The sequence below is a fragment of the Opisthorchis viverrini genome, assembly GCF_000715545.1.
Source record: "Opisthorchis viverrini unplaced genomic scaffold opera_v5_232, whole genome shotgun sequence".
Classification (NCBI taxonomy): Eukaryota; Metazoa; Platyhelminthes; class Trematoda; order Opisthorchiida; family Opisthorchiidae; genus Opisthorchis; species Opisthorchis viverrini.
In genome coordinates, this window is record NW_008751891.1 from 674,884 (window position 1) to 687,410 (window position 12,527).

General features: G+C 46.4%; 1 protein-coding gene across 1 annotated transcript in view; it reads left to right on the forward strand.

Annotated features, from left to right (window-relative positions):
• Positions 1-819: 819 nt before the first annotated feature.
• The window catches only part of T265_08760 (hypothetical protein), a gene marked incomplete at both ends in the record, with an annotated part of 53,148 nt that continues 41,440 nt past the window's right edge, over positions 820-12,527 (forward strand). Inside the window, 6 exons of the mRNA XM_009174649.1 lie at positions 820-966; positions 1,002-1,055; positions 1,095-1,207; positions 10,107-10,203; positions 10,513-10,850; positions 12,372-12,474. Coding sequence (XP_009172913.1) covers positions 820-966; positions 1,002-1,055; positions 1,095-1,207; positions 10,107-10,203; positions 10,513-10,850; positions 12,372-12,474 — 852 coding nt within the window. The remainder of the gene's footprint in view (positions 967-1,001; positions 1,056-1,094; positions 1,208-10,106; positions 10,204-10,512; positions 10,851-12,371; positions 12,475-12,527) is intronic.

The window sequence follows — 12,527 nt, forward strand, 5'->3', positions numbered from 1 at the left end:
GGATGATTCGATGCACCTTCTCGCGTATTACTCGATTGGATTTCCAAGTACCCTATGGGGCCTGCGTCAGACCACTCCTTGAATATGCCAACCAAGTCGTCTATTCAAGTGGCACGAAAGACGTAACCCTCTTTGAGCGTGTCCAGCGAGGTGTTGCGAAAATGGTTGTCCGCCTCAAATCCATGGACTACAAAACCCGTCCCCCGGTGCTTGACCTCCTTCCTCCGGGAGTACCATCGCCTCCGAAGTGACCTAATTCATACTTATGCCCTAATTGAACGAGGCTTGAGCAACGGGCTTTTCACAGTTGACCAGCAATCACACGATGGGGGCATGCTAAGAAGATTTTCAGGCTCAAAGCGCACACATTCATTAGGCAATTTTTTTCTCACTTTGGATAGCAGCTGCGCGAAATAACCTTTCTCCGACAGTCGTCCAAGCTCCTTCTATCACCCAGTTCAAAGCACTATTAGACTTTTATATATGCGATTCCTCGCTCCGAAAAGAATACAAACCCACCCGGAAAACTTGGACAAAAGCCTCGATCCTGTGTATTAGTAAGTGAATCTGTGAATCCGTGAGTCGTTGAGGCGCGCCTTTCAAATAACCCGTTACATTCATGGTACGGGTAACCTCTTCCCGTACCCGACAGATTGTTCAGCATTTTGAGATCAGAGGCATACCCCCACAAAGAGTAGGCCCAAATTTCATACATCTACTTGGCAGTGTAACGATCAAACGCGTCTGCTTCGGGTTCGCGTCATCAGGGCTCTTGACTTGATGAAAAAGGACATATTTGGCGCCAGGTAGTATTCGCTTATGCAGTCGTTTACCTTTAGTGACCCATACTGTAAGATACTTTTGTACAAAAACAACAGGACAACCAACTATCTGTGTCCTCCTGTACAGACTAAAACAATAAAAAGGTCCTTGAATCCCATTTGGAATGAAGAAGTGATATTTCGGGTACGTGTAAAACGACTTTACTCTCAGAACTTCAGGTTAATCCTTTTGAGAACCGCCTAGTATTTGAGCTCTATGATGAGAACCGCCTGGTAATATTGGGTTGCTAACTCTCCACATTTATTCACTAGACGCGTGATGATTTCTTGGGAGTTGTCACGGTTTCCCTTCCTCATTTGGAGATCGGGACAGAGGAAACCGGGCAACGTCTTGTGCCTAAGAGTTTCATGCTCCATCCACGGAGGTACGTTTATGAACAGCCTTATCACGGTTGCCAAACCAGGTTTTGTTCTACCGTTTTATTTCCCGTTGTTGGGCTAGTTAATTCGATGAATAACTGTTCGCCATGTGCGCTTGTCCCCCACTTCATCCCTCCAAAGGAGATGTCGGACAGAGTACTTGACTCTTAAAGTGGGTCGCAGCATCCTGGTAACTTTGACTTCCACGAGGGCGCCGGTTTGTGATAAATGGGGAGTGGATGGGCGTAATCATTGCTTGACATAGTAGTTAGTTCCAGATTAGCTTTCGTAACTTGGGGTAACGCAATACTTTATCGGCTACAAATGTGGATTAAGCAGCAGTTGGTGGGGCTGTCATAGTGAATGCCACTAATTTGACGGCATTACCGAACTGATTTATTTGATGACAGCTCAGTTGTCTAGCTTTATAGCATATGGGAGACCACTTGTCCGCAACCTCACCTACCCTTTCATTCGTAGAGTAGTAGCAAGAGGTTCGGTATGGTACAGAAGGACCGGTTTCACGCACTTAGATGAATAATTGTTGTTTAGTCGCTGAAACGGAAGTCCAGTACACTCATTCACTTTGCAGGTGGATATAAAGATGCATTTGTCGTCTCCTGGGCTTATGGTGAACAGTGTTATTTGCGCCGTTCGGTTATCCAGTTCAATCAAACGCCTCTTGAAATAAAAAGTGATGCCTTTTTCTAGTGCCACCTTATGCCTCAACGAGCTTCAATCCTGACAGAATGATTCTTTCGAAAGCTATTCTGGCTTATTCGTCGGGGAACAAGCGGTAACACTGTGAACCTTGCGGGCGATATGAATGCCCAAGTCGGTCGTCTGGGCTCCTCGGAATCATATCTGGGTGGCCGATTCGGAGTCTATGCTCTTTACACAACGCAGAGTGACTTCTAAAGTTGTGTGCGGACCATCAACTGTTTCTGGCCTGCACGACTTTTCAACAGACGTGACTTGACGGCCACCAAATACAAATCAACCGTGGATCCAGTCGGATCACGTGACTAGAGACCCACGTTTCAAGATAATTCAGGGGCAGCTTGATTACTACCACGCCATAGCTCTTTTTCAGTCCCTGGTGTACCAGTCTATCATCTTCGGAGAGCTACCACAACTCACAATGCTGATATGTAATAGTTCCACTATTGTCCATTGTAAACCAATCCATTGCTCGTAAGTAGGAAGTGGATGAAGTATGGTAGTGTAAAAGGAACCATGTTGGTGATGTTCAAAGCAGTGTATAGCTTCTCCAGCACGGTCAAATAACTACTGGATAACAGAGACCAGTCATACTGACTGATGCTGGAAATCATTGCCGCTAAACAGTTGGTAAAACAATGCACGCAAATCCCTCAAACGTCAAATAGTGGTGAGCAAAGGATGACATTTGATGGGCATTTAAAGTCAGGAGATGAAGAAGGCTTTTGCTACTGCAGACCCCGTGCTCTGTGTCACTTAATACGATCAACTGCCCAAGGGACAACAACCATCGGCTGGACGATAAGTGGAGGAGAAGCCTTTGCAACTCATTCGCAAACTATCGATTGTGAACTTAATATTTCGAAGAACGGTTTAGCTAGCCTGCCGGGCGGTGCATGCGGGCGAATATAATATAAGCCTTGATTGCTCGTCCGAAGTAAAGTGCGAAATGTCCCTCCTTCAACGTGAGAAGGCACCAGGGCAGGCGCCTTTATCTAGTTCCCATCAAAGAAGGCGGAGGATCTCAGTTTGAACACTTTACAAAACGTTTTGGTATTGCATGGTGTGAAGATAAAGTACTCGCAGACTTGAGCATATCGACAGCCATTCCTATCTCCAAAACAGGCACGAGAACACTATGAAAATCGTCACAAAAAATACCCTATTAGCCGTAGTATTGAAAGTGTTATCTGGTCCAATCCTTCGGAGGTTGACTGAATCTATTGAGAAAGGTAGCCAAGCTAGGTTCCGTCCTTCAGCAGAACTCATTCATCCCATCCCTTCCTCGATATATCATTGAACAGAAGTGCCGCCTACAGCAGTGATGCTCTTTTTTGACTTGAAAGCTGCCTTTGACTCTCAATCGTCAAACACTATGGCAGTGTTTATAGAGCAAACGTGCCCCCCATAAATTCTTGGCCCTCTCTAAAACCCTGGGTGCCAGCTCCCGTGGACGAATGGAGGTCCGTGTTTACTTCTTTCCTGAGTTCGTTAGATAAAGTGGTGTCAGGCAAGACTGTCCTCTTCAACTTCGTCACCGATACCATTAATAACCCCATTCTCGGAAGTCTAGTCAGAAACAATATTTCCATTCAAATGGAGGAAACCAGAGATGCTTTTGTGCGCCTGCATCGTTTGTGGCGTAGCCATAAGCTTATCTGTCAAGGTCCAAGTTTACATAGCTGTTATGCGCTCCATATTGCTATATGGGGCAAAAACCTGGCCGCTGCGAGCTGAGAACGTTCGACCATCGATATCATTAAGGCGCTGTACACCAACTCCCGCGGTCGTGTAAAGGTCTACGGGAAGCTCTCTCCTGAGTTCACCACACCAAGTGGTGTCCGACAGGGCTGTCCTCTTTCACCTTTCCTCTTCAACTTCATCATTTATACGATAATGGAAGACGCACTACCAGCCTCTAATGCCTGTGGGGTCGAAGTGCTCCCTGGGCCTCCGCTCACAGACATCTAGTACGCAAACGACACAGCTCTTCTGGGATCTGACCCCGTGGTATTGCAAACAATACTAAATAATCTAAATAATTCTGCCTCGCGGTTCGGCATGCACTTCACACCTGCAAGACTACTGCAAGACTGGGTGGGCTCGAACCCTAGCCTTATGCTTGCGGATGAACCGATTGAGGNTTCGCTTACCTCCGCACTGCACTATAATATAGCTTGCACGCGATAGAGATGTTTCAGAAGGAAATGTAACTTGAAAGGACGCAGCATTTTGTGCACATTTCTATATTATGTGTCTGTTTATCCATCCAAGATTAGCCAGCTGACTGTTTCGCGCAAAGCACCAAGTTGAGGATTGCGCTTATTTGAATACGTACAATAAAAACCAAGATTTGGTCTCACTAAAATACCATAAAAGGTCACTCATGGTGATAAAGAAGCCATTCATTTTGAGCTCTCTCAGCGCACCTGAAAATCAGAAAAACAATAGCAGACAGGGTCTGCTCATAACCTAAAGAAATGACTATTCAGACACAAGAAAATTTAGGAATACTACTCTGGTGACGATATGGTAGTGTATCCTAATTTTCCGGCCAACTTCTCACAGTTTCTGATGAGACCATTAGGTCGCGTTGGCTGACGATATGTGCCTGCAGTGGTGGATATACCATTTATGGAAATCCATAAAAATGGTTATAGACATTGTCAGACATGGCCCAGTCGCGCCCTCAATGGCGCTCATTCATCCAAGCTATTGCCTTCAATACATAACTCCCTTCCCAATCGCCTCACTTGACAGCCCACCGACTGCTGGATTTATGCACCAATTTATCATCTCCCGCCTGCAACGTGCAGCTACCTACCCTTCCCCCCCCCCAAACCATCGGTGAACGAAACTGCGGCAGCTACAACCACTGTACGACGAGTACGCGGTTATTACAGCTGACAATGATGATGGTGATGATGATGTCTGCTCAAGTTTGACGGAAACATTGGATCAATACTACTGAATTACTTCGAACGGGTTTGAAAGAAACTACGCTTATGACAGATCACCCAGTGACACCCCATAGGTTGAAGACGACCGACAGGCGGCCAGACCGAACAGTGGCACTGCTTAAATCTTGGAGAAGTATCCCAGCCAATCTCAACATAACATGACGCATCGAATTATGAGACGTCAAGTGAAAGTGAGCGTTTGAACCAACCGTGAAATGTGATGGCCGCAGAAAGCCAAGGAAATGGAAGAGATCCAAAATGCCGGTAATGCCCGAAGATTATCTCAGTTCATCCGCGTGACTGGCCACCGGAAACCAGTGAGCGAAAGGAGTGACCATCTTGAATAAAGGTATCCCCGACCGGTGGGCCGAATACTTCGTAAATGAATTTTCATGGCCACCAGCTGTTGAACCCACAGTTGACGTAGAACCCTGAGCTGTGAACGCGAAACCCCTACGGCCTTGGAGGTTTATGACTGCACGTGTTTCCTCAAGCGCCACCGAGCTTCTGGTCCAGGTGACCTCCCACCCGCAATATTCGAAGACGGAACTGAAGTCCTCAGTAAGCGCTTGTCTGATCTATTTTCTTACATTTGGGAAAAGCAGGCTGTCCGGGACAACTGGAGGAAGTCGGTGAAAGTGCCCATTTTCCAAAAGTGGCTCGCACTGAATGTGGAGGCCTCAGGGGGATCAGCTTAACCCCAGTTGTAACGAAAGTGCTGGCGTCACTCGTGCTTCGTCAATTTATGATGGCTCGTGAAACATTGACTCAAGAGCAGCTAGCGGTGTGCGTCAGCGGTGCCCAGTCTCTCCATCCTTACTTTCGTCATCGATGAGATAATGAGACGAACGCTGGTATACCTTTCAAGCCTCGGTGTTCAAATAGTCTCTGACAAAAATCTTGTCAGTCGAATATGCAGATTATATCGTTCTCGTCCTCGAAGAGGAGAAGAAGGTGCAGGTGTTCTTGGATGAGCTGACCAAAGTCATTCCGTCCTTTGGTATGCACTTTGCACCCAGTAAGTGTAAGGTGATGCCCGTGGATATGCAGTTACTGAACACGCCCCTTAGACTGGAAGTTATGGAGCGTTTTACGTACCTTGGAATTTGTATCTGATTGTAGTGGGACAGATGAGGTCAATGCGCGAAACTGCAAGGCCCAGGTCGCGTTTGCTAACTTGAGACGCCTATGGCGTCAAAGCAGTATATTCCTAAGTTCCAACGGGCGTGTATATCAGGCTACAAGGCGGGTTGTTTTGTTGTACGACTGTGAGATTTGGCTTGTTCAAGCAGCGGAACTGAGACGCCTTCAGGTGTTCGACATTCGTCATCTCAGGACCGTAGCTCGTGTAGGTTAGTGTCGGAGAATCCGTAAAGAGGCATTTAGAACGCGGGTTTCCAGTTGCACAACGGAAACTTCCAGTGAAGACTGTCCAGCACCAGAAGCTGTGTTGGTTAGGCCATGCATTGCGTATGGTGAACCATCGTTTGCCGAAGAGACTTCTGTTTTTCTTGCCCAATTCAGAGTGGCGGGAGCAGAAAGGTGTCCACCCCTTGACCGGACAGAGAGGTGTGAAAGAAATTACGGAACGTTTGGGTTCTGTTGGTGCTACCTTAGTCGGTGGGAATATTTCCGCTTATGGGTTTAGAAGTGTGTGTATTGAGTTGCATAACTTGGCTTCTATCTCCAAAGGTTGTCCTCCAATTAGACGAGCTTCTGTGCGCACTGCTTCAGCTTGTCGGAACACAGTAGTTGTCGTCTCTTGAAGCGGGGCGAGATGGCCCAAGTTGTTAGAGCGCGAATTTACTGACCGGAAGGTTCGTGGTTCGAATCCAACCTCCGCCACTCGACTTCCCTGTCTAGGCTTGGGCAACCTGGCAGTATCCCAGCCCTCGTGCTTCCTTAGGGTGGCATGGCAGCTAGGCACCGGAAGGGTGCTACAGCTGAACGCTTTCTCTTGAAGCCACGGGGCTCACAGGTAATAATCTAACGAAGAGGTTTGAATGGTGATTGAGCAGTTGACTTTCATCCAGCTCTCGATTTTCCATCGACGTTCATGCTGAAGCTCCTTACGTGGTGTTTGTCTGTCGCCCTTTGAATCACTGTTGTTCATTTTGGCAGCTGTCTCCATATTCTCCACCATACCGGTCCCTTCTTTCTGGGAGTGTTTCGTCGTGGGTTGACTTGTCGGGTTGAGATGTGCAGCTGCGCTAGGGGGTCAAATCTTTCTGGTGATGAAATACGGCGGCAATTCCGTCTAAAGCTTCTTGTTTGGTGGTCATTTTTCAATTGGAACCACTGGTTCTCACCTGAATGCCGAAGACCATTGGCTTAATCACCCTTGACCGCTGTCGGATTGGCGTCGATTATGTTCGCCAGCTCATGTCGCCAGTCCATGTCTTCCAACCTCTCAACACTCAGGCGGTTAGGAGGCATCAGTTATGACGTTTTCAGGTGCTGTTTGAGCCTTGTATGAACCGCTATGGGGGCTTTTTTTTGTTTCACCTCAGCAGTCCTCCACATAATCTTTCCTCCGCGGTAGAACGAGTGTTTCGTAACCCTGACTGTCTAGTAAAAGATAGAAAGGATCGGACGTGTGAAGACGTATAGCAGGAAAGCTCTGTCTATAGACTATATGCTCGAGGTTTGTACCGATATCCCTCAGAAACACCAGTATTTAAGTAAACCACGTTCAGCCACGTCTGATGCGAACCCGAATACAATTTCAATGCACTACGACAAAAAATTCACTTTGACCATCTGGTTAGGAAGTGGCTGTATGTTCACCACGAATTCGTTACTTGCAATGTCCTGTCGGTTTTATGATCACGTATAAGGGGAAGGCTCGAATACCCCACATCGCTCAACCGTAACCCAGCAAATTTAGTTTCTTCTGGTAACGTTGCCGTCTTGCTCCGCAAACTTTGCGGCAGCAAGTTTTTGGAGTTGGGGGTGGTTTTGTTTGACAAACATTCGTGAAGCACACGCTTTCTCAGCACCCGTCACTAAACTACGAATCACATCGATATGGGCCTGCCGCAACCAACTAACGTTCACCAAGCTACAAAGACAGTAATGATAAGATACTTCAGCATGTCGTTTGAAGTCATCCGATTGCAACGTCAAAGTCTCACCCATAACTGAAGCATGTGTTCGCGGTTGCTCCGTGTATATGACCTCCTGAGTTCAGTGAAATTAGTTTATGATGTCCATGGCGCACTCTGTCGAGTTATCCTCTTCCATGCATTGACTTCATCTGTCACATGCACATCTTTCAATTGATGTACACCAAAATACAAGTTGAAGCGTTGCCCCATGAAATTTTCAATGGGATACAAAGGTGCGTGGAATCCTGAAACAGGACCGCTCTTTGAAGGCACTTCGAAACAGGGGGATGCATTGTCATCCAGTATCAGTATTTTATCTGTATAGCCCTGTTGTTTTTCTCTGAATGTGATTTCGATTGACAGGTTCTTTGGAGGGGACACTGACTAACAAGGTCTAAGGAAAACGACGAGGAGGACATTCCTGATGAGCCTTACAGTAGGTAAATAGTTCATTGTAGACACGAACGCATCCGAAAGTATGGTGAGGTTAGACAGTTGTTGAACATTCCATGCTTTGCTAACCCTTTTTCCCTCGGAGCCTTCTGATCCCAACGTATTATTTCACCAAACGCACGGTGACAACAATTCGTTGAATATCACACCGCCAACTGGTAGCGGCGATTTCTGTATTCTCAAGCTATCTAAGCTGCCAATTTGGGAGAAGTGGGATACCTCCCAACTCAACAACCGAAAACAACTACGTTGGGAGATTTATACCATCTTGGGCGTTGGGATACAACATATCACCATCTGCAATTGAGTCATCGTCGTTCTGTCTGAAGTGCGACTACTCGGCCACGGTTCGGAATGACTGAAGGTCCCATACGTAGATGCTGAAGACCGATTGCATCGCACTGGGTAAATGGACAATGCAGGTGTTCATTTGCTCTGAGCCAACTAGCGAACGAGATCTTCATTTGATCGAAGGCGATATAATGAGAATAGCCGTCCACTAGACCTTACACTGATTTCTGTTTGCGATTCAATGCCATTTACAGATCCCGGTTTCAGGATTCTACGGGTCTGCTACACCAACCTTTGAAAACAAGCGGCCATTTCCACTTGAGTTGCAGTAAATTCGGAACACCCTATCGCTTCACCCTCTCTTTTTCAGGTTCCTACCAGCCGACGATCTACGCAACGACTCATGTAAACCGAATTCCGGTACAGACGCTACCTCACATAGAGGTGTAGAATACATCGCCGAAAATTTTGTCCGCTCTGCTCCACAAACGCACTACCTTTATGAAATTCTTTTGAGGTGCCCATAGGAAAAGATATAGCAGAAATCATCTCGGACCCGTAATGGGGACGAAATTCCCGGCGCACCGGAAATCTTCAAGTCGCCATTTTTCCACAGTTTACTCTCTTCATAACATTTGACGCAGAATGCTTTAATGTAACGACCACCACCGCTTGTACTATACCTGTACTATCCGTGTTTGCCCATGTTGATGTTTGTCTTGCCATATACTGCAAATTTTTACGCCCGTGACTGTGGACTTGAAATCAGGTGTTAACGTATGGTGACATATCGTCTCGTTGCTTTGACATAACGTCATGTACATATGGTTTTTATCAGTGTAACACCCTACCGAAAATGTCTCTTTTGGACAATAGTACTGATTGGTCCAAAAATGTACTATAGAACAGAAATAAAGTTGCGCTTTCGAAGTGGAAATATTAATCTAACACTACGCTCGCACTGCCTTACCAAACTTTTTAAAATTTTCCACGGATATATTAGGATTCGTCTTCGTGAATGCTCTTAGGTGAGCATTTCAGTTCCTACTGTCTGTTATTTGTACCTCTACTACCTTCATGATATTGAATATCGAATATAGCGCAACATCGGCAATATGGTGAGCTAGTCTCGTTGTCTGCGAGTGATTTTGCAGCATACGAAACGTTTGAAATCTGACCTTTCGTGGAGTATTTTGGAAGTAAGAAGTCAGGGCGATTGTGTATCACATGGAATAAATACAGTCTCAAGTGAAGCCTTCTCCATCCGCAAGGCTCCCAGTCCCCAAAATAGTTTTGTTTACTCAACTGTTGCGTTAATTCGACTTTATGCCATTGATTTGTTTTCCTTTTACTGCTTCTTGCCCCCGTTTCAGTTCCAGATCACGTGTCCGTGGAAATCTACACTTGTATCTTGTCTATCTTCCCGATCACATAAACCCACGCATCACGACAATACAGGAATTGCCACCTGTGAGTGTTTGTTTCCAAAGGTAGTACTGTACCTGAATTTGTTTTCACGTGACATGTACCGTTTCATCTCATTGATTGTTGCTTCCCCTGGATCAGTGAAATGGATCTACCACCAGTGGACACACAATGTGCGAGCGCTGTGGGTAGTGAGGACATTCACGAACCTATGTTGTATTGCTTTGAATACAGACCTCATCGTGTCTTTTGTCATTTCGGGACATCTTTTTGAATGTATTCTCCTCCACTATTTTTTTATTTCGCGGTAGATTACACTGATTTGACTTTAATCTTTCTTCATTCAATCAATAGCCGCGATTGCCCGTTGAACCAAATTCGCCCACAACCCCCGATCTCCTCTCATCCTCACAACCTCGTCCCAGTTTGGAACAAGTGCAACCGAATCTGCCGGATGTTGCCGGTTCCGACCTCGCTGAATCCCCTCCCGCCTTTGGCGGTGGTCGGGGCAGTGACGCTGGACGGGATTCCATCTTGGGTGCTTCCAGTGCTCTTTCGTTGGAAGATACCTCTTCGGTGGAGCTGGTGGCCGATCCATTACCTCCTGGTTGGGACGAACGAGTGGACCAAAATGGACGCACTTACTACGTGGATCATGTCAACCGGCGAACGCAATGGGATCGTCCTTCTTTGTAAGTTGTACGGTGTTCTGGGGGCATCAACGTCGATATCTATCTAGTTGAACGGGTACGTTGTTGGACTCTTTCTCATGTTAACGTGAAGATTCGTCCCTCCAGTATCTGACGAGAAAGAAATCTAGCCGAAATATAGTCAGCTGGGTGCTGTTTTTAAGTTATCGCTACCCATCTTTCCTTACTAGCTGTTGAATGGGCGCGGACTGTCGGTTCCACTGCGAACCTACGTCATGTCTCCTTCCCCACCGTGCAACCATACCTTCTGATCAGGATATCTGATTATCCACTGGCTGAAGGAAAGAGCATCCTTTGCCGTTTAGTCACATTGGCATCCCAGGGTACAGAATACCGGTGGCAGTACATCTGATCAATTCCGTCGGGCACATCTAACGGACACGCACACTGTCCTCAATTGCAACCATAACTTGTTGCTTTCTCTGCGTTTATCCATTGATTTTATTGATTGATTTCCAGTGTATTCTCGACACAGCGGCTACTATCACCCCGCCATTTGGTTCTTTTGAACAGATCACAGCGAGATTCATCTTTGGGAATCGCCTGCGATTCTAAATGAGGAATGTGTTTCCTGAAATGGCCACTTGTAAAATGAGCTCTTGTTAGATGTTTAGTTCGATCATGATTTGAAGGGAGGGGTGATCAACGTCATCATCATGAAGGGAAAGGTGAAACCCCAATCTTTTATGAATGGGACAGTCGCTGATATAGAACACTATGCCTGACCACATTTTGTCTCACTTTGATGCAGAACCAACCGCGCTGGCTTGGAGGCGTACAGACTGCCTCGCCTAGCCTTGTTCGCATCCAGGGCATGCGTTATAAACCGAAATCTATAAGCCACTAGCAGTTGGTGCCCGGTTAGCTTCGGTTGTGTCATCTCACCTGCCGGGAAACGGACCTGCTTGTTTACTACGGTTTGAGTCTTCGTTTCAAAGCTACTGTGTTTCAGCTAACTAGGAATTTGGTACCATACGTTTACTGCCTGTTTTGATCAGCGGTGTGCGCAGGTTACGCAACTAGATCCCAGGAGGTTGTGAACTTCTGTGGGCAATGTACCTTACTCGTATATTTTTCGAATATCTTGTTTTGACTCTTTAAATATAAAAAAAATCAGTGCACAAAACAGAATCCTCTGGTAAGATTCTTATTTCTTTGTTTCCCATTGCTCAGCTTGGTTCACAACGGACTCGGTGCTTTCGATTGGTTTTCGACTGCCCACCCGGAAATATTACCTCAATTGTGTGGATTTATTAGACGGTGTGCCTTTTTTTGTGGGAAGTCTTCCCAGCGTCGATCCGACGCCACCCGATATGATCAGTGTAGTGGTGTTACAGTGCGCTGTGCTATTTCTGTTTGGTTGGGAACCAGTGCTATCCAACCAAAAAGCAACCTGTTTTATGTTTCCGCGGTATCTGCTTCAGTGTGTGTTTGCGATTGTGGCGGTTTGAATTATCTCTCTCCTCCTCCTCTCTCTCTCTCACCTCACCCTCCACCTGTTAGTCAGCTACCCGAAGGCTGGGAACAGAGAACTGATGCAAACGGCCGTGTCTATTATGTGGATCACATCAACCATGTGACGACTTGGTACCACCCACTTTCCGAGGTGTGTGTTTTTGATTTTCCTCCGTGTGTGCTCCGCAGACCACCAGACAGAGC